Source organism: Babylonia areolata, chromosome 7, assembly GCF_041734735.1.
Source record: "Babylonia areolata isolate BAREFJ2019XMU chromosome 7, ASM4173473v1, whole genome shotgun sequence".
NCBI classification, from domain to species: domain Eukaryota; kingdom Metazoa; phylum Mollusca; class Gastropoda; order Neogastropoda; family Buccinidae; genus Babylonia; species Babylonia areolata.
This window is the reverse complement of record NC_134882.1, coordinates 43,057,425-43,078,564: the sequence shown is the minus strand read 5'-3', so window position 1 is coordinate 43,078,564 and position 21,140 is coordinate 43,057,425. Positions and strand designations below refer to the sequence as shown.

At 45.5% G+C, this 21,140-nt stretch overlaps 1 protein-coding gene across 1 annotated transcript in view; it reads right to left on the bottom strand.

Annotated features, from left to right (window-relative positions):
• Positions 1 to 21,140, bottom strand: part of LOC143284273 (protein diaphanous homolog 2-like) — a 90,964-nt gene that overhangs the window by 26,862 nt on the left and 42,962 nt on the right. The window contains exons 7-18 of the mRNA XM_076590964.1: positions 18,662 to 18,795; positions 17,687 to 17,795; positions 15,875 to 15,985; positions 14,888 to 15,006; positions 13,518 to 13,634; positions 12,562 to 12,680; positions 11,237 to 11,406; positions 10,163 to 10,522; positions 7,192 to 7,306; positions 4,720 to 4,809; positions 2,548 to 2,744; positions 949 to 1,035 (exon numbers count right to left, since the gene is read on the bottom strand). Coding sequence (XP_076447079.1) covers positions 949 to 1,035; positions 2,548 to 2,744; positions 4,720 to 4,809; positions 7,192 to 7,306; positions 10,163 to 10,522; positions 11,237 to 11,406; positions 12,562 to 12,680; positions 13,518 to 13,634; positions 14,888 to 15,006; positions 15,875 to 15,985; positions 17,687 to 17,795; positions 18,662 to 18,795 — 1,728 coding nt within the window. The remainder of the gene's footprint in view (positions 1 to 948; positions 1,036 to 2,547; positions 2,745 to 4,719; positions 4,810 to 7,191; positions 7,307 to 10,162; positions 10,523 to 11,236; positions 11,407 to 12,561; positions 12,681 to 13,517; positions 13,635 to 14,887; positions 15,007 to 15,874; positions 15,986 to 17,686; positions 17,796 to 18,661; positions 18,796 to 21,140) is intronic.

The following is a 21,140-nucleotide window of genomic DNA, read 5'->3' as shown; positions in this document are numbered from 1 at the left end:
TGTACCTTAATGTATGTGTTAAAATCAGAACATGTCTCTTCTTTATGCCATGCAAGAATGTAATATTTCTTGTACAGAAACTGCCAGTGATCAATTTATAAATGTACTTTTAGCACATCGTCTTTTTCCAGAAATCGTTAGGTTTTTCTGTTTGTTTGTTTGTTTTTTGCTGATTTTTTTCACCATGCAGACAGACTTACAGTCAGGGATATAAAGAGATGTCAGCATGCAGGCAGACTTACAGTCAGGGATATAAAGAGATGTCAGCATGCAGACAGACTTACAGTCAGGGATATAAAGAGATGTCAACATGCAGACAGACTTACTGTCAGGGATATAAAGAGATGTCAACATGCAGACTTACAGTCAGGGATATAAAGAGATGTCAACATGCAGACAGACTTACAGTCAGGGATATAAAGAGATGTCAGCATGCAGACAGACTTACAGTCAGGGATATAAAGAGATGTCAACATGCAGACTTACAGTCAGGGATATAAAGAGATGTCAACATGCAGACAGACTTACAGTCAGGGATATAAAGAGATGTCAGCATGCAGACAGACTTACAGTCAGGGATATAAAGAGATGTCAACATGCAGACAGACTTACAGTCAGGGATATAAAGAGATGTCAGCATGCAGACAGACTTACAGTCAGGGATATAAAGAGATGTCAGCATGCAGACAGACTTACTGTCAGGGATATAAAGAGATGTCAGCATGCAGACAGGCTTACAGTCAGGGATATAAAGAGATGTCAGCATGCAGACAGGCTTACAGTCTGGGATATAAAGAGATGTCAGCATGCAGACAGACTTACAGTCAGGGATATAAAGAGATGTCAACATGCAGACAGACTTACAGTCAGGGATATAAAGAGATGTCAACATGCAGACAGGCTTACAGTCAGGGATATAAAGAGATGTCAGCATGCAGACAGACTTACAGGCTTGATGTCATCCACCAGCTCTGAGAACTTCATCTGGAACAGCATGGACTCCAGCCGCTGGTTCACTCGCTTGATGGTGCTCATCTGTAACACCAACCATCACCTCACTCACTACTTCCTTCCATACAACTTCTCACTTCTCTGCCCAGACATTTCTGTAGATGGGGGTATGGATACCAAGGGTAGGTCTACAGTATTCTATAGATACACCCCCACAAACTGGAGTGTGAGTGTGTTCAGATTTTACAAGTTCTTGCTGATTCTATATGTGCGTTCTGCAGAATGATAAATGAACAAACCACACCCACACCCACAACCACATTGAGCTTTCGCTGGTTTGAAAGCAAATACCTCAGAAACAGAAAAATGTAAACACAAACTCTCTCATAAATATTCATGATTTACAATGCATATAATTTATGAAATCTGAATATGTTTTTTTCTGAGCATCCTGAAATGCTGCAGCACTTCATAAACTTATTCATATCATCATTAACATTATCAAGATCCAACTGCATTGCAAAAACAATCCTCTAAGGAACTACTGACAGAGCAACAAGGAGGTGAAGACAGAGAAAAAAACCATAATGAATAATAATAATAATAATAATAATACATAGGTTTTCTATGTGCAATATCCAGCACCAATGCTGCTCAAAGCGCCTTACATCATCCAGTTGACTATAAACATGCCTTAAAAAAAAATATCAACCTTTGTCTGACAGATAATGGACTGACAGCACTGCAGAATGGACAGAAAAACAATCCACAACGACACCAACACACACCACAATGACACGGACAGGAAAACCATCCACAACACCAACACCCACCACAATGGCACGGAAAGAAAAACAATGCACAATGACACCAACACCCACCACAACGGCACGGAAAGAAAAACAATGCACAATGACACCAATACCCACCACAATGGCACGGAAAGAAAAACAATGCACAATGACACCAATACCCACCACAATGGCACAGACAGGAAAACCATCCACAACACCAACACCCACAACAATGGCACAGACAGGAAAACCATCCGAACGACACCAACACACACCACAATGGCACAGACAAAAACAATGCACAATGACACCAACACACACCACAATGACACAGACAGGAATACCATCCACAACACCAACACCCACCACAATGGCACAGACAGGAAAACCATCCGCAACGACACCAACACACACCACAATGGCACAGACAGGAAAACAATCCACAACGACACCAACACCCACCACAATGGCACAGACAGGAAAACAATCCACAACGACACCAACACCCACCACAATGGCACAGACAGGAAAACAATCCACGACACCAACACCCACCACAATGGCACAGACAGGAAAACCATCCACAACGACACCAACACCCACCACAATGACATGGACAGAAAAACAATCCACAACGACACCAACACCCACCACAATGACATGGACAGAAAAACAATCCACAATCCACAACGACACCAACACCCACCACAATGGTACAGACAGAAAAACCATCTACAATGACACCAACACGCACCACAATGACACGGACAGGAAAACCATCCACAATGACACCAACACCCACCACAATGGCAAACTGCTCCGGCTCGGCCAGCTCGTCGTACTGATCCTTCATGGCGGCCAGCTGGTTCATGGCGTCCTGCTCCGGCATGTTCTTGATGAGCTGCTCCAGGATGGCCGGAGTCAGGTTTTCCTGGTCCATGGTGAGGATCCGCCGCTTCAGCTCCTTGTAGGGCACCTTGATCGACCCTAGCAGGATGGCTGCCACACGACAACATGTGTCAACACATCACCACACATCACCACACGTCAACATGTGACTACACATCACCATACATCACCACACATCAACATGTGTCAACACATCACTATGCGTCAACACACACTGTCACTATGGCTGCTGCATGCCATATCACTACACATCACTACATGACAACACACGTCATCACATACTGTCACTGCAGCTGCTGCATGTCACCACACGACAACACACATTGTCACTATGACTGCTGCCATGTCATCACACAACACACACTGTCACTATGACTGCTGCCATGTTACCACACAACACACACTGTCACTATGACTGCTGCCATGTCACCACACAACACACACTGTCACTATGACTGCTGCCATGTCACCACACAACACACACTGTCACTATGGCTGCTGCATGTCACCACACGACAACACACAACACACTGTCACTATGGCTGCTGCATGTCACAACACAACAACACACAACACACACTGTCACAATGGCTGCTGCATGTCACCACACGACAACACACAACACACGCTGTCACTATGGCTGCTGCATGTCACCACACGACAACACACAACACACACTGTCACAATGGCTGTTGCATGTCACCACACGACAACACACACTGTCACTATGACTGCTGCATGTTACCACACAACACACACTGTCACTATGACTGCTGCATGTCACCACACAACACACACTGTCACTATGACTGCTGCCATGTCACCACACAACACACACTGTCACAATGGCTGCTGCATGTCACCACACGACAACACACAACACACACTGTCACAATGGCTGCTGCATGTCACCACACGACAACACACACTTTCACAATGGCTGCTGCATGTCACCACATGACAACACACAACACACGCTGTCACTATGGCTGCTGCATGTCACCACACGACAACACACACTGTCACTATGACTGCTGCATGTTACCACACAACACACACTGTCACTATGACTGCTGCATGTCACCACACAACACACACTGTCACTATGACTGCTGCATGTCACCACACAACACACACTGTCACTATGACTGCTGCCATGTCACCACACAACACACACTGTCACAATGGCTGCTGCATGTCACCACACGACAACACACAACACACACTGTCACTATGGCTGCTGCATGTCACCACACGACAACACACAACACACACTGTCACTATGGCTGCTGCATGTCACCACACGACAACACACACTGTCACTATGACTGCTGCATGTCACCACACAGCACACACTGTCACTATAGCTGCTGCATGTCACCACACAACAACACACTGTCACTATGGCTGCTGCTTGTCACCACACATCACACCATGACAACACATGTCAACACACATCAACACACATTGTCACAATGGCTACTGCACATCACCACAGAGCAATACACAAGACATGTCAATACGTCTGAATACATATTGTCACAATGGCTGCTGCTTGTCACCACACAACAACACATCAACACACAACACATGGCAACACTCATCAACACACCCTGTTGTTACTGGACAACAAACGCTTTAGATCTTTTACCCTGTGACAAGTAATGACACAAACTATTGGCCGTCACTCTAGTTTTGGACAACAAATCCTTTAATTCTCTTACCCTGTGATCTGTCTGCACACACAAGCTGCAAGCTGATGTTTATGCATGGGCACAGAATGTGGGAATTTGAGAATGCGAAAGACAACAGTCAAAAACACAATGACATCATAAAAGTCTGAAAACATTTGGACAATAACTATCCACAAGTATCTGACACTGTTCAACGAAAAAAAAAAACAAAAAAAAACCTACCAACAACAAAAACCCTAACTCATATATTCTCTTTGAAAAGTTGTATTTGATTTTCAGGCCAGCAATTACTCTCTCTCTCCCATTCCCCATCCCCCCTGCAACACCACCCACCTCCCACTCTCCCTCCCCCCATCTCTTGAACTACTTACACAGGTTCTGACCAGCCTTCGGATCCAGGACACGCAGTTCTTTCCCTTTCTTGACGGGTTTCTCTACAGCCTCTGTTGACTCTTTCTTTGCTGCAAAGTACAGGTGTTATACAATCACTGCTGCAAAGTGCAGGTGTTATACAATCACTACTGCAAAGTACAGGTGTTATACAATCACTGCTGCAAAGTGCAGGTGTTATACAATCACTACTGCAAAGTACAGGTGTTATACAATCACTGCTACAAAGTATACAGGTGTTATACAATCACTGCTACAAAGTATACAGGTGTTATACAATCACTGCTGCAAAGTACAGGTGTTATACAATCACTGCTACAAAGTATACAGGTGTTATACAATCACTGCTGCAAAGTACAGGTGTTATACAATCACTGCTACCATGTATACAGGTGTTATACAATCATTGCTGCAATGTACAGGTGTTATACAATCACTGTTGCAAAGTACAGGTGTTATACAATCACTGCTGCAAAGTACAGGTGTCATACAATCACTGCTGCAAAGTACAGGAACTGCTGCAAAGTACAGGTGTTATACAATCACTGTTGCAAAGTACAGGTGTTATACAATCACTGCTGCAAAGTACAGGTGTCATACAATCACTGCTGCAAAGTACAGGTGTTATACAATCACTGCTCTAAGGTATACAGGTGTTATACAATCACTGCTGCAAAGTACAGGTGTTATACAATTACTACTGCAAAGTACAGGTGTCATACAATGACTGCTGCAAAGTACAGGTGTTATACAATCACTGCTGCAAAGTACAGGTGTCATACAATCACTGCTGCAAAGTACAGCTGTTATACAATCACTGCTGCAAAGTACAGCTGTTATACAATCACTGCTGCAAAGTACAGCTGTTATACAATCACTGCTGCAAAGTACAGCTGTTATACAATCACTGCTGCAAAGTACAGGTGTCATACAATCACTGCTGCAAAGTACAGGTGTTATACAATCATTGCTGCAAAGTGCAGGTGTTATACAATCACTGCTGCAAAGTACAGGTGTTATACAATCACTGCTATAAGGTATACAGGTGTTATACAATCACTGCTGCAAAGTACAGGTGTTATACAATTACTACTGCAAAGTACAGGTGTCATACAATGACTGCTGCAAAGTACAGGTGTTATACAATCACTGCTGCAAAGTACAGCTGTTATACAATCACTGCTGCAAAGTACAGCTGTTATACAATCACTGCTGCAAAGTACAGGTGTCATACAATCACTGCTGCAAAGTACAGGTGTTATACTATCACTGGCGGGTGGCGGGTTGGCACCAACATGGGTGAAGGAACAGGGAGAGGGAAGGAGAATCTGAACTGGAAGAAAGGAAAGAGAACAAGAAAGAGGGGTTAACCCTTTGAGCCCTGAGTTCCTGAGCAATTTTAACCCTTCTGCCTGAGCTCCAGAGCCAAAATTTGCAAATAATTGGTATTTAATGTGGCATGGCAGATATAAAAAGAGAGCCCTGACCACCGCTTTACCGGTGGTAGAGAAAAATGACATAATGCCTAGCCACTGGTTGAGCGGTGCATAAACACTTGTGTCGTGTTTTGCTATTGGTTGACTTATATTGAAATCGATCTTTTTTATCCAAAGCACATGCACAAAACACAGTGAAAAGGCTTGGCGATGTTGGAACTACATTCGCTGACGTCAGAATATTACGTTTTTTCTGACTGGCTCTTCAATATAAGTCAACCAATAGCAAAACACGACACAAGTGTTTACGCACCGCTCAACAGGTGGCTAGGCATTATGTCATTTTTTCTCTACCACCGGTAAAGCGGTGGTCAGGGCTCAAAGGGTTAAGAGTATGAGGAGGACAGGAAACAGAACGAGGAAGAGGGAAAAAAGAACAAGGAAGATGAAAAAGTGAACAAGGAAGATGAGAAAGAGAACACAGAAGATGAGAAAAAGAACGAGGAAGAGAATGAGGAAGAAGGAAAAGAGAACAAGGAAGAGGATGAGAACGAGGAAGGGGAGGGAGAGAATGCAAAAGGTATGGAGGGATGAGGGGGGTTGGGGGGGGGAGAGAATGAGATGGGGGAAGCAGAATCAGGAAGAGGAAGAGAATGAGGAAGAGGAGAGAGAGAACGACGAAGAGAATGAGGAAGAGGAGAGAGAGAATGACAAAGACAAGAAAGAGAACGAGGAAGAGGGTAAAGAGATAGACAAATATTCTGACAATGGACTAAGGAAGTGTGCAAACTAACATGTAATCGCGAACACACACACACACATTTTTTTTTCTTGTGGTTATTATACTTGCATGATTTGTCCAGACAGTTGTTACCACTATCTCAGTGACTGTGTTGTTTAAGTGAAATCAAAATTCAAAAACAAAATGGAGGAGAAAACCAACAAAACAGATTAAAAAAAAAATCAAATCCAATGAATAAACAGAAAGGAGACAGGGGACAGGCAGAGAAGCAGTACCAGGAGCCTTGGTGGAGAACATAGTTTCCAGGTTGTGGAAGATCTCAATGTCTTCAAAGGCCGCTTCGTTGACCTTGACCCACAATGAACTCTTGTCCAGCTGCTTGGCATTCAGCTGAAAAAAAAATCATGATAGATAATAACAACAACAATAATATTGATAATAATAATAATAATAACAATGATAATAATATAATAATAACCATAATGATAATGACGAAAAATATTATGATGATGATAATAATAATAATAATGATGAAGATGATAAAAAAATATAAATAACCATCATCATAATCATTATAATGATAATGACAATGATAATAATACTGCTATAACTATTTCTACTACTACTAACAATAATAATGATCATCATCACACTACAACAAATACAATTACTACTACTACTATTACTACAACTAAACATTTATTGAACACTTTTTCTCAGAGCTCAAAGTGCTTTGCATGTACAAAACTCACTGACTACAAATGACAAAATAATAAAATTAATCAATTCTCACGCTCACTGCAAACACAGATCAATCCCCTTGCTGCCCTAATGCCCATCCCATAGACGTAACATAAGGTTCAAGGTTAAGACTTTCCCCCCGCCACAGGTGACTTCAGTCGACTGGACAGTTCACAGCCACAGGTGACTTCAGTCGGCTGGACAGTTCACAGCCATTGGTGACTTCAGTCGACTGGACAGTTCACAGCCATTGGTGACTTCAGTCGACTGGACAGTTCACAGCCATTGGTGACTTTAGTCGACTGGACAGTTCACAGCCATTGGTGACTATAGTCGACTGGACAGTTCACAGCCATTGGTGACTTCAGTCGACTGGACAGTTCACAGCCACAGGTGACTTCAGTCGACTGGACAGTTCACAGCCACAGGTGACTTCAGTCGACTGGACAGTTCACAGCCATTGGTGACTTTAGTCGGCTGGACAGTTCACAGCCACAGGTGACTTCAGTCGACTGGACAGTTCACAGCCATTGGTGACTTTAGTCGACTGGACAGTTCACAGCCATTGATGACTTCAGTCGACTGGACAGTTCACAGCCATTGGTGACTTTAGTTGACTGGACAGTTCACAGCCACAGGTGACTTCAGTCGACTGGACAGTTCACAGCCACAGGTGACTTCAGTCGACTGGACAGTTCACAGCCATTGGTGACTTCAGTCGACTGGACAGTTCACAGCCACAGGTGACTCCACAGGTGACTTCAGTCGACTGGACAGTTCACAGCCATTGGTGACTTTAGTCGACTGGACAGTTCACAGTCATTGGTGACTTCAGTCGACTGGACAGTTCACAGCCATTGGTGACTTTAGTTGACTGGACAGTTCACAGCCATTGGTGACTTCAGTCGACTGAACAGTTCACAGCCATTGGTGACTTCAGTCGACTGGACAGTTCACAGCCATTGGTGACTTTAGTTGACGCTGAGGGGTAATGTTAAACAGACCGTTTTTCACACTGTAACAAAACTTTGACAGCTGCAGCCAACTTTCCTGTGCAACAGAAAAATGACTAACCTTCCCCCCTTAACCCCTTTTATTTATATTGATTTTCATCACAACAGATTTCTCTGTGTGAAATTCGGGCTGCTCTCCCCAGGGAGAGCGCGTCGCTACACTACAGCGCCACCCATTTTTTTGTATTTGTTCCTGCGTGCAGTTTTATTTGTTTTTTCCTATCGAAGTAGATTTTTCTACAGAATTTTGCCAGGAACAACCCTTTTGTTGCCATGGGTTCTTTTACGTGCGCTAAGTGCATGCTGCACACGGGATCTTGGTTTATCATCTCATCTGAATGACCAGTGTCCAGATCGCCACTCAAGGTCTAGTGGAGGGGGAGAAAATATCGGCGGCTGAGCCGTGATTCAAACCAGCGTGCTCAGATTCTCTCGCTTCCTAGGCGAACATGTTACCTCTAGGCCATCACTCCCTTTGACTGAGTTTTAAGGTGAACACATTCACCATGTTGTTTTGACAAGAACTGAACTATGTGACTGAGAGTGCTGAGTCAAATATTTGCACTGGGGAAAGCTTTTCCACACAAAGACTTGGTGGTGAAAGAGTTAAAGGTCCTGAAATAGCCTTTTACAGCCATGGGGACAGTCAGTTCATAGCCACTGTGTTCAGGACTTAACACCAGAAGGCAGGATCTAATCCTCTCCTTCCGATGCTTCTAACCTTCTCCAAGCAAAGTCAGGCACAAGACAGCATCACTACAACCTTCCCCACACCCATCCGCCACACAACCAGAGAATGTCACCCCCCAGACTATTACATTCACTGTCACCTTTTTTCTCATTTAATCACACAACCAGACAATAGTGACTATTCCCTTCTTTATCACCTTGTTTCCATTTAACCACACAACCAATGTCACCCCCAGACTATTACCTTCACTCTCACCTTGTTCTCATTTAATCACACAACCAGACAATGGAGAGATTTCCTTCATTATTACCTTGTTTCCATTTAACCACAACCAACAACCAGACAATGTCACCCCCAGACTATTACCTCCTCTCTCACCGTGTTCCTGTTTAACCACACAACCAGACATTGTCACCCTCTGTACATTCCCTTTACTTAACCACACAACCAGACATTGTCACCCTCTGTACATTCCCCTTACTTAACCACACAACCAGACATTGTCACCCTCTGTACATTCCCTTCACTTAACCACACAACCAGGTAATGTCATCCTCTGTACATTCCCTTCACTTAACCACACAACCAGGTAATGTCCCGACCTCATCCCAAACCTCTCAAAGACTTTTTTGGCTTCACTCTCACCTTGTTCCAGTTTAACCACATAACCAGGCAATGTCACCTCCCCCCCCCCCCTTGCCCCCCAACTATTCCCTTCATTCTCACCTTGTTCCCATTAAACCACACAACAAGGCAATGTACCCACCCCTCAACCTACCTCACTTTGCCCCTCACTCTCACCTTGTTCCAGTTTAACCTCTTGGTGGGCACTTTGACGTCATACTTCTTTTTCTGCTTCATGCCGTGAGGCAGCTGACTGGATGGTGGGGAGAAGGCGGGGGGAGGGGGGGCGCCCGGGGGCCGGGGAGCACCGGGAGGGGGAGGGGGAGGAGGGGGTCCGCCGAACCCGGGGGGAGGTGGGGGTGGGGGAGGCGGAGGCGGGCCCCCACCCGGGGGTGGAGGTGGTGGGGGAGGCGGGGGCGGAGGGGGTGCTCCACCTGGAAGGGGCGGAGGCGGGGGAGGTGGGGGAGGGGGAGGCCCGCCCCCGCCTATCTGCTTGTTCAGGGCGGCGGACACTGTGGCGCCAATCCCCTGGCTGATCTGGGGACAGCAGAACATGAAAATCATACCTCAGTGGTCGTTTTTGCCAAACAAACACTGATTACATGTATATACATTTAGATACTATCTATCTGTCTATCTACCTTAACAGAAGTGCAGAGAGAAAGATAGATAGATAGGTTGATAGATAGATGCAATGTGCACACATGTATGTGCATACCTTTCAATAAACAGAGTGCTTGAATGTAGAACATGCCTTTTTGTCGTTTTCCAACTGACTGTGTTACCGTGTCAAGATGTAACTCCCTACCAGTGACTGTATTACTCTGTCAAGAGGTGACTTTATGTCTTAGTTCTGAGGTCAGCCGGTGACTGTAACCTGTCAATGGGTGACCCCCTGCATTGGTATAACTCTTTCCCCACCACAGGCAACTTTAGTTGACTAGACAGTGCACCGCCATTGGCAACTTTTGTCGGCATCGAGTCATGCTGATGAAACCATTTTTCACATTCTCACAAAGCTTGACAGTTGCAATTTTTCAGTCAATTGAACAATGACTAACCCCATGCCCCCTGACCCAGTTTGAAGTGAATAAGTCCACTGTGTTGTTTTGACATGAACCGAAGCCTGTGACTGAGAGCATTGTATCTAAAATACTTGGCACTGGGGAGTGTTTTTCACACGGAAACTTGGTGGTGAAAGAGTTCAAGGTCAAGCAGTGACTGTTACCCTGTCAAGAGGTGACTCCCTACCTTGGTTTTGAGGTCAGCCAGCTCCGACTCGTACTGGGCGACCTTGCTCTCCAGGCCCGACACCTTGGCCTCCGACTCCTGTTTGGCGGTCAGGGCGCTCTCCAGCTTGGAGTTCATCTCCACCATGGACACCTCCGAGTCCTCAAACTTCGCTTTCTCCGACAGGCTGCCTGAAAACGCATGCACAGCCTTGCCGGTTTGAACAAATCATACTGTGTTACATTACCCCTTATAGTGTTATGCAAGCCACATCCTCACACCCTCAACACTCCCCCCCCCCTCCCCTCCCCCACGCTCCCCCCAAAAAATAGCTACAACAACAAACCACACACTCATGCACACAAATCTTCACACATGTACACATAAACTGAAGAGCAACAACAAGCCTTGTCAATTCCACCCCCCCCCCCCACTCTCCCCCATAACCCCCAAGAAAAAAACAACAACAAAACACACACAAACACTCACACAAATCTTCATTCACCAAAAATATCACATTTGTACACATAAACTGAATAGCAGCAACAAGCCTTGTAGATTCCAGCTTGTTTTGTTAAAGTCGTCCTCAAATGAAACAATTGTTCACACACACACCATACCCAACCCAAGATTTTCCTGTTTGCGTTTTGTTGAGGAAGGGGGTTAAAGATAATCAATGTTTACAAGTAGGTTCAAAATGTTGATTCTGAGTAAGAAAACTCCTCATTATGTATCCATAATCAGCAAACCAGTACTGATGGGTGCAACAGCCGAGTGGTTAAAGCATTGAACTTTCAATCTGAGGGTCCAGACTTTGAATCTGTCATGGCATCTGGTGGTTAAAGGGTGGAGATTTTTCCAGTTTCCTAGGTCAAAAGATGTGCCTGTCCTCCTTCAAGGCCTTTATGAATAAAAAAAAAACACCTGAGTCTGGGCCTGGCTGAAAACACACAGCCATGCTAACAGAACAGAAGAATGAGCAAGACTGAAGACCAGGAAAGCTGACAATCACAAAATCTGAAGGTGATAAAATTTTCTGAACAGATGAATTAAGAAACAATCCCATGCACTGGATGAGCAAGATGTTGTTGTTTTTTTCCTTTTCTTTTTTGATTTTTTAAAGGTTAAAGGACCCATAGCCTTTTACCACCATGGGGGCAGTGAATTCAATATCCACTGTGTCAAGGGCTCTGCATAGGAGGGCAGGATGTAACACTCTCCTTCCACCCTTCACGGACAAGCGTACTCATCAGCAGCAGTCAAAAGGTAAAAATAACTCTCTCTCTCTCTGTCTCTCTCTGTGTCTCTCTGTGTCTTAGACAGACTAAGTGAAGAAGTGAACTTACTGAGCAGCGGTTCCACCTCAATCTCGAATCGCTTTGTGTAGCGGAAGTCAGGGTCTACCCCGCTCCTGTGCAACACGACCTGTGTGATGCACTCCTCGATCAGCTTGTAGTATTGCGGCCTGCACACATGTCACAGGCAAGGCAAGTTAGCTCAAAGCCTTTATTTGTCACAGTAATAGATAAAGAACATATACAAGTCAAGTCAAAGTCTTTATCTGTCACAGAAATAAATCAGCAAGGAACATACACAAGTAAAGTTGATCACTTGATGTCTTTATTCACAGACACAGCTGACTGTAGTGTCCCTGTCTCCACTCTCCCTGTGTCCTTCTCCCTTTCCCTTGTCTCCCTTCCACCCTCCAGACTGGGAGAAGGGAGACAACGAGACAGAGAGAAGACAGGGAAAAGGGAGGGGTAGGGAGAGGTGACAGGGAGAAGGGAGACAATGAGACAGAGAGAAGACAGGGAAAAGGGAGAGCCAGGGAGAGGTGACAGGGAGAAGGGAGGGCCAGGGAGACAGAGAAAAGAATCAGGGAGAGGAGAGACAGGGAGAAGACAGAGAGAAGGGAGACAGGGACAAGAGACAGATAGGGAGAAAGAGGGAGAGAAGAGAAAGGGAGACAGGGGGAAGAGAGACAGGGATAAAGGAGAGACAAGGAGAGGAGAGAAAGGGAGAGAGGGAGAAGACTGGAGTGAAGAGACAGGGAGAAGAGAGACAGAGAGAAGAGAGAAGAGACAGGGACCTGGCAAAGACGGTAGGGAGAGACAGGGAGAGGAGAGAAAGGGAGACAGGGAGAAGACTAGAGTGAAGAGACAGGGAGAAGGGAGACAGAGAGAAGAGAGAAGAGACAGGGAGAGGAGAGACAGGCTGACCTGGCAAAGACGGTAGGGAGAGACAGGGAGAGGAGAGAAAGGGAGACAGGGAGAAGGCAGAGGGAAGAGAGACATGGACTGACCTGGCAAAGACGTCATCCCGTATGGACAGCAGGTGCTGCAGGATGGACAGGAAGTAGGGCTCAGCCACAGTGTCCCTGACACTGCTCATGATCATCTTGAAGCAGGCATCCGGGTCAGTCACCACTGTTAAGGAGTCACCACTTTGTCTCCCTTCTCCCTGTCCCCTTCTCCCCCTGTCTCTCTTCTCCCCTGTCTTTCTAATCCCTGTCCCTCCTCTCCCTCTCTTCTCCCTGTGTCTTTATTCCCAGTCTCCCTTCACTCTGTCTAATCCCTGTCCCTCCTCTCCCTCTCTTCTCCCTGTGTCTTTATTCCCAGTCTCCCTTCACTCTGTCTAATCCCTGTCCCTCCTCTCCCTCTATTCTCCCTGTGTCTTTATTCCCAGTCTTTCTTCAGTCCGTCTCCCTTCTCCCTGTGTCTTTATTCCCTGTCTTCCTTCTCCCCATCTTTCTTCTCCCTCTGTTCTTCCTGTATTTCTTCTGTAGCGTTGGGCTACGCCGCTGGTCAGGCATCTGCTTGGCAGATGTGGTGTAGCGTATATGGATTTGTCCGAACAAAATGACGCCTCCTTGAGCTACTGAAACTGAAGTCTCTCTCCTCCCTTCTCCTCATCTCCCTTTTCTCTTCTCCCTGTCTCCCTCTCTTCTCCCCCTCTCTCTTCTCCCTGTCTCCCTTCTCCTCATCTCCCTTTTCTATGTTTCTCTTCTCTCTATGACTGAACTGTCCAGTCTATGATGGTGTTTGGATGAACTGTCCAGTCTATGACTGAACTGCCCAGTCTATGATGGTGTTTAGGTGAACTGTCCAGTCTATGATGGTGTTTAGGTGAACTGTCCAGTCTATGATGGTGTTTGGGTGAACTGTCCAGTCTATGATGGTGTTTGGGTGAACTGTCCAGTCTATGATGGTGTTTGGATGAACTGTCCAGTCTATGACTGAACTGTCCAGTCTATGACGGTGTTTAGGTGAACTGTCCAGTCTATGATGGTGTTTGGATGAACTGTCCAGTCTATGGCTGAACTGTCCAGTCTATGACGGTGTTTAGGTGAACTGTCCAGTCTATGGCTGAACTGTCCAGTCTATGACAGTGTTTAGGTGAACTGTCCAGTCTATGACGGTGTTTAGGTGAACTGTCCAGTCTATGACAGTGTTTAGGTGAACTGTCCAGTCTATGACTGAACTGTCCAATCTATGACTGAACTGTCCAGTCTATGACGGTGTTTAGGTGAACTGTCCAGTCTGTGACTGAACTGTCCAGTCTATGATGGTGTTTAGGTAAACTGTCCAGTCCATGATGGTGTTTAGGTGAACTGCCCAGTCTAATGGTGTTTGTATTGATATTTCCAGTGCTCCCTCCAGACAGAAAGGATATTCCAGCTCCATACGGATGTTGTCGTAGCGGTGTGAGAACTCTTCCATGTCCTCCTCTTTGTGTTCATGGAAGATGTTGAGGTGAGTCCGCAGCTCCTCGTCCTCTTGCATGTCCAGGAACTGAAATAGTAACAGTAACAGTATCAGTATCAGTAGCTCAAGGAGGCGTCACTGCGTTCGGACAAAACCATATACGCTACACCACATCTGCCAAGCAGATGCCTGACCAGCAGCGTAACCCAACGCGCTTAGTCAGGCCTTGAGAAAAAACAAACAAACAAACAAACAAAAAACAAAAAAAACAAACACGGCGGAATAAATAATAGATAAGCTTGCATAAATAAATAATAATTATAATATAGAAAAAGGTAGTAGTAATAATATTAGTAACACACACCACACACACACACCATCAGCCAGCCACCCTGGTGAAGTGGTTGCTTAGCGCTGCGGACTGACCACCTTGAAGAATGCAGGTTCAATCCTAGTCAGGTTTTTAAAAAAATGTTTATATATTTTTTATTATAACTGCCCATGGCTGGGCCCTTAACATGCTATGGGAAAACTGTGACCACATAGTTGAGGGTCATCCTCTTTATGGACATGGTGGGGGAGCTGCTCAAATTCCTGTTCAACGCTGCAGGTATCGTTATCTCTCAGCCTGGTTCACGCTGTGATATGTTATGAGAGTACAGCCTTGTCAGGTAGGCCCAAACCTGAATGGACTCTCATCATGCCATCTTCATCACTCCCATCATCGTCTTTGAAACTTAGGAAACAAATTGTCACAAATTATGAGGCTCAAACATGAAAAAGAAAAAAAGAAGAGTAGCTTGTATGTTGATTACTGCATACTGTGTGTGTGTGTGTGTGTGTGTGTGTGTGAAAGTGTGTGTGTGTGTGTGTGTGTGTGTGTGTGTGTGTATGTATGTATGTATGTGTGTGTGTGTGTGTGTGTGTGTGTGTTTGCAAGACTATGTTGCCTTACTCCAATCAGATCATTCATTCCTGTCCTCATGATCTCGTTCCTCAGATGAAGCCTCAGATCCAAGTCATCCGGTGTGCTGATGATGGCGTTCACAAGCTGAACACACGCCACCTGAAATAAAAGGAAGAAAAAAGACATAAACAAATGGAAAAGCCCTTGCACTGACTCACAGTTCTGGAAAATCAAAGTATTCCAGCATATGGAAATAAAGTATGATAATATAATTGTTATCCCTCATGCCCACAAGGGAGACCAACCTGCATGGCATAGTTGTTCGTCATGCCTACAATGGAGACTAACCTGCATGGCAGGGTTATCCCTCATGCCCTGTCCACAAGGGAGACTACCCTGCATTGGGAGGATATCTCTCATGCCCTGTCCACAAGGGAGACTACCCTGCATTGGGAGGATATCCCTCATGCCCTGTCCACAAGGGAGACTACCCTGCATGGTGGGGATATCCCTCATTCCCTGTCCACAAGGGAGACTAACCTGCATGACTGGGTTATCCCTCATGCCCTGTCCACAAGGGAGACTAACCTGCATGGCAGGGTTATCCCTCATGCCCTGTCCACAAGGGAGACTAATGTGCATGAATGGGTTATCCCTCATGCCCTGTCCACAAGGGAGACTAACCTGCATGGCAGGGTTATCCCTCATGCCCTGTCCACAAGGGAGACTAACCTGCATGGCAGGGTTATCCCTCATGCCCTGTCAGACACAAGGGAATCTATACCGCATGGCAGGGTTATCCCTCATGCCCTGTCCACAAGGGAGACTAACCTGAATGGCAGGGTTATCCCTCATGCCCTGTCCACAAGGGAGACTAACCAGCATGGCAGGATTATCCCTCATGCCCTGTCCACAAGGGAGACTAACCTGCATGGCAGGGTTATCCCTCATGCCAACAAGGGAGACTAACCTGCATGGCAGGGTTATCCCTCATGCCCTGTCCACAAGGGAGACTAAACTGAATGGCAGGATTATCCCTCATGCCCTGTCCACAAGGGAGTAACCTGCATGGCAGGGTTATCCCTCATGCCAACAAGGGAGACTAACCTGCATGGCAGGGTTATCCCTCATGCCCTGCCCACAAGGGAGACTAACCTGCATGGCAGGGTTATCCCTCATGCCCTGTCCACAAGGGAGACTAACCTGCAGGGCGGGCTTATCCCTCATGCCCTGTCCACAAGGGAGTAACCTGCATGGCGGGGTTATCCCTCATGCCCTGTCCACAAGGGAGACTAACCTGCATGGCAGGGTTATCCCTCATGCCCTGTCCACAAGGGAGTAACCTGCATGGCAGGGTTATCCCTCATGCCCTGGCCACAAGGGAGACTAACCTGCATGGCAGGGTTATCCCTCATGCCCTGTCCACAAGGGAGACTAACCTGCATGGCGGGCTTATCCCTCATGCCCTGTCCACAAGGGAGTAACCTGCATGGCAGGGTTATCCCTCATGCCCTGTCCACAAGGGAGACTAACCTGCATGGCAGGGTTATCCCTCATGAACTGCATGGCAGAGTTATCCCTCATGTCTTGTCCACAAAGGAGACTAACCAGCATGGCAGGGTTATCCCTCATGAACTGCATGGCAGAGTTATCCCTCATGTCTTGTCCACAAAGGAGACTAACCAGCTTGGCAGCGTTATCCCTCATGCCAACAAGGGAGACTAACCTGCATGGCAGCGTTATCCCTCATGCCAACAAGGGAGACTAACCTGCATGGCAGGGTTATCCCTCATTCCCTGTCCACAAGGGAAACAAACCTGCATGGTGGGGTTATCCCTCATGCCCACAAGGGAGACTAACCTGCATGGCGGGGTTATCCCTCATGCCCATGCCCATGATGACAGGCACGAAGCGTTCCTGGTTGCGGATCTCCCCACACACTGTGATCCCCTCCAGAGCTCTGTCGTGTCTGGTATCAAAGCAACACAACACAGTCACCAAATACCTGTTAGGAACGCACACACACATCACCGCAATCACACGCAAAACACACACAAAGAGTCTCACTAACCACATTTACAATGACAAAAATTGGCCACAAAAATGCATCACTTACGTATTGGCTGACATAAACAAAATACCATCGGCATCACACATCAAAGGTATCAACTCCCTATTTCTTCCAATAAATATTCACAGCAATGACAATGACTAACAAATTTGTTAACACAAGTACCTCAACAATAACATACCAAAGCACCGGCCCCTGTTTCAACCACTGACAGGGTTCACAGAGATGCGACCAAACAAAATCCCATACTTTTCCAGGCAAGGCTGAACATGTTCTAAACCAAACATAGAGCCAAACAGAATTTGAAAAAAAAGGAAAAAAAAAAGAAAAAAAAAGTCTGCTACACAGCTGACAAAAAGGGCTGTATACTGGAATCAATGTTCAATTTTCACAAATTTTCTTTTTTTAACTGTTTGCTGTTATTTTTAATGCCTGAAGCTCTTTGTTGAATGGTACTGAACTTCAAAGACTTTTCCAGGCCCTTAATGGGCAACAAATATTTTTCCAAGACTTTACCAGCCATGGAAATGGTTTTCTCATTTCCCTCAAGACTTTCTCAGACTTCCAAGACTCTGTAGGAACCCTGCGAATGACATCCCCATTTTCAACAGCACCCTGGCTACAGCAGACACTCACCCATTGGGCGAAACGAAACACACGGCCCACTAGACACTCAACTCACCCACTGGGCAGAACCAAACACATGGCCCACCAGACACTCACCCATTGGGCAGAACCAAACACATGGCCCACCAGACACTCACCCATTGGGCGGAACCAAACACATGGCCGCCAACAGCCGCACGGCTTCCAGCATGGTGGGCGGGTCGGCGGGATCGACTGTGCGTGACAAGATGGTTAATGCTTCTTCGTGATCGAGAATCTGCTTCAGCCCAAACTGCCAACACACAAGACCACACACAGCCATGCAACACCAAGCATCATGCCGTCAGCGGTCACACATGGGAGTTGGCCAACAACACACTGCCGGGGGTGATGTCAATTGACATTACTTGCCTACCACAAATGGCCAGGATGATGTTAATGTGACATCACTCACCTACCACAAATGGCCAGGATGATGTTAATGTGACATCAATTGCCTACCACAAATGGCCAGAATATTAATGTGACATCACTCACCTACCACAAATGGCCAGGATGATGTTAATGTGACATCAATTGCCTACCACAAATGGCCAGAATATTAATGTGACATCACTCACCTACCACAAATGGCCAGGATGATGTTAATGTGACATCACTTGCCTACCACAAATGGCCAAAATATTAATGTGACATCACTCAACTACCACAAATGGCCAGGATGATGTTAATGTGACATCACTTGCCTACCACAAATGGCCAGGATGATGTTAATGTGACATTGCTTGCCTACCACAAATGGCCTGGGGGATGTTAATGCGATATCACTTGCCTACCAAAAATGGCCACAATTATGTTAATGTGACATCACTTGCCTACCACAAATTGTCAGGAGGACGTTAATGTGACATCACTTGCCTACCACAAATTGTCAGGAGGAAGTTAATGTGACATCACTTGCCTACCACAAATTGTCAGGAGGATGTTAATGTGACATCACTCACCTACCACAAATGGCCAGGATGATGTTAATGTGACATTGCTTGCCTACCACAAATGGCCTGGGGGATGTTAATGTGACATCACTTGCCTACCACAAATTGCCAGGAGGATGTTAATGTGACATCAATTGCCTACCACAAATTGTCAGGAGGACGTTAATGTGACATCACTTGCTTACCACAAATTGTCAGGAGGACGTTAATGTGACATCACTTGCTTACCACAAATTGTCAGGAGGACGTTAATGTGACATCACTTGCCTACCGCAAAATTAATGTCCAAGAGGATGTTAATGTGACATCAACTGCCTACCACAAATGGCCAGAAGGATGTTAATGTGACATCACTTGCTTACCACAAATGGCCAGGATGATGTTAATGTGACATCACATGCCTACCAAAAATGGCCACAATTATGTTAATGTGACATCACTTGCCTACCAAAAATGGCCACAATTATGTTAATGCGACATCACTTGCTTACCATAAATGGCCACAATTATGTTAATGTGAAATCACTTGCCTTCCGCAAATGTTCAGGAGGACGTTAATGTGACATCACTTGCTTACCACAAATTGTCAGGAGGGTGTTAATGTGACATCACTTGCCTACTACAAATGACCTGGATGGTGTTAATGTGATACAACTTTCCTACCACAAATGTCCTGCAGGATGTTAATGTGACATCACTTGCCTACCACAAATGTCCAAGAGGATGTTAATATGACATCACTTGCCTACCACAGATAATAAGGGTAACACTCAACACATAAATTTGTGTGATTATCTGTCTGACTGAACCCCTCTATCTCAACATTACATGGACTTATAATAATGTGGATTAAGTTGGGATGAAAAGGGTTAATTCACCACTTGCCTACAACAAATGACTGGGTTTGACACCAACATACCACTTGGCTGCAACACATATTGGGACAGCATTTATCAACACTGACATACTACTTACTTGTACCAAACCGCTAGGGATAACACCACTACACACACTCAACACAAAACTGGGATAACATTACATTTACCAAATGACTGGTATAACGTAACCTTACTACTTTACCAAATAACAGGGATAACATTACCATACCACCTGTACAAAATGACTGGGATAACTTTACCAGTACCCATACCAAATGACTTGGATAATATAACCATACTACCCATACCAATATCAGTATCAGTATCAGTAGCTCAAGGAGGTGTCATTGTTTTTGGACAAATCCATATACGCTATACCACATCTGCCAAGCAGATGCCTGACCAGCAGCGTAACCCAACGCGCTTACCCATACCAAATAGGTGTAACAACATTACCATAATACCGACACAAAATGACTGGGAAAAACAATATCAATATACATACTAAATGATGAAGATAACATTACCCATACCCACACAAAATGACTGGGATAACATTCCATATTAACCATACCAAATGACTAGGATAACATTACCACAGTGCTGATACCAAATGACTTGGATAACATTACCACAGTGCTGATACCAAATGACTAGGATAACATTACCACAGTGCTGATACCAAATGACTGGGATAACATTACCACAGTGCTGATACCAGATGACTGGGATAACATTACCACAGTGCCGATACCAAATAACTA